Source organism: Terrapene carolina, unplaced genomic scaffold (assembly GCF_002925995.2).
Source record: "Terrapene carolina triunguis isolate 2854851 unplaced genomic scaffold, T_m_triunguis-2.0 Scaffold24647, whole genome shotgun sequence".
Lineage (NCBI taxonomy): Eukaryota > Metazoa > Chordata > Testudines > Emydidae > Terrapene > Terrapene triunguis.
Window position 1 is genome coordinate 1 of NW_020688998.1, and position 1052 is coordinate 1052.

At 70.2% G+C, this 1052-nt stretch overlaps 1 protein-coding gene across 1 annotated transcript; it reads left to right on the forward strand.

Annotated features, from left to right (window-relative positions):
- Positions 1 to 343: 343 nt before the first annotated feature.
- Positions 344 to 936, forward strand: LOC113408819 (oxysterols receptor LXR-beta-like; the record flags this gene model as incomplete). Its single annotated transcript, XM_026662232.2, has 3 exons — positions 344 to 443; positions 597 to 805; positions 904 to 936. Coding segments are annotated over 3 exons (342 nt in total), but the record flags the coding sequence as incomplete, so codon positions are not given.
- Positions 937 to 1052: the final 116 nt, after the last annotated feature.

Genomic DNA, 1052 nt, shown 5'->3' on the forward strand with positions numbered 1-1052 from the left:
CACGGCCCTCGGTTTGAGCCCGGCCGGTTTGCGCCCCCCCCCCCCCCATGCTGGACGGGGGTGAATAAAACCGCCCGGGGGAACTTGTCACGGCGCCGCCCAGGGACAGTAACGACCGGCACCGTTAGGCGTGTGCAAACGATGCTTCACGAGACGGACTCTGTGCAAAGATGGTTATGCTCGTGTGTAGGGGATGGGCGGGGGGCCAGATCACGCTCAAAGCCTCCAGGTCCTTGGGGGGGGGTCACATCTCCCTCTCTGTGGTGGCGTGGGGGGGGGGACGGGTGCATTGGGGGCCCTGCCATGCCGGGGGGGGTCTCACACCTGCCCCCGCCTCCCCCAGATCATGCTGCTGGAGACAGCCCGGCGCTACAACCACGAGACGGAGAGCATCACCTTCCTGAAAGACTTCACCTACAGCAAGGACGACTTCCACCGCGCCGGTGCGAGGGGGGGGGGGGGGGGGGCGGGGGGGCAGGAGGCGCCCCAGAGGAGGGGGGGGGAGGATCCCAGGGCTGCGGGTTCCGGGAGGTCGGGGGGGCTCCCAGGGTGTAGGGTCTGACACCCCCCACCCCCCGGTGTGTCTTCCCTCCCAGGGCTGCAGGTGGAATTCATCAACCCCATCTTCGAGTTCTCGCGGGCCATGCGGCGGCTGCAGCTGGACGACGCGGAGTTCGCCCTGCTCATCGCCATCGACATGTTCTCGGCCGACCGGCCCAACGTGCAGCAGCACGGCCAGGTGGAGGCGCTGCAGCAGCCCTACGTCGAGGCCCTGCACGCCTACACCCTCATCAAGCGCCCGCAGGTACCCGCCGGGGGGGACCCCTGCCCCCCCCTCCCCCCCCCCCGGGGCGGGGGGTGTTCTGGACCCCCCCCCACACACACACTGACCCGTCCCCCCAGGACCGGCTGATGTTCCCACGGATCCTGGGGGCAGTGGGGGGAGCTGTGGGGTGGCGGGAAGGGTGGTGGGAATGGAGGTGGGGGGAGCTGTGGGGTGCCAGGAAGGGAGGTGGGGGGAGCTGTGGGGCAGGGGCTTTGCGGACCCCGTC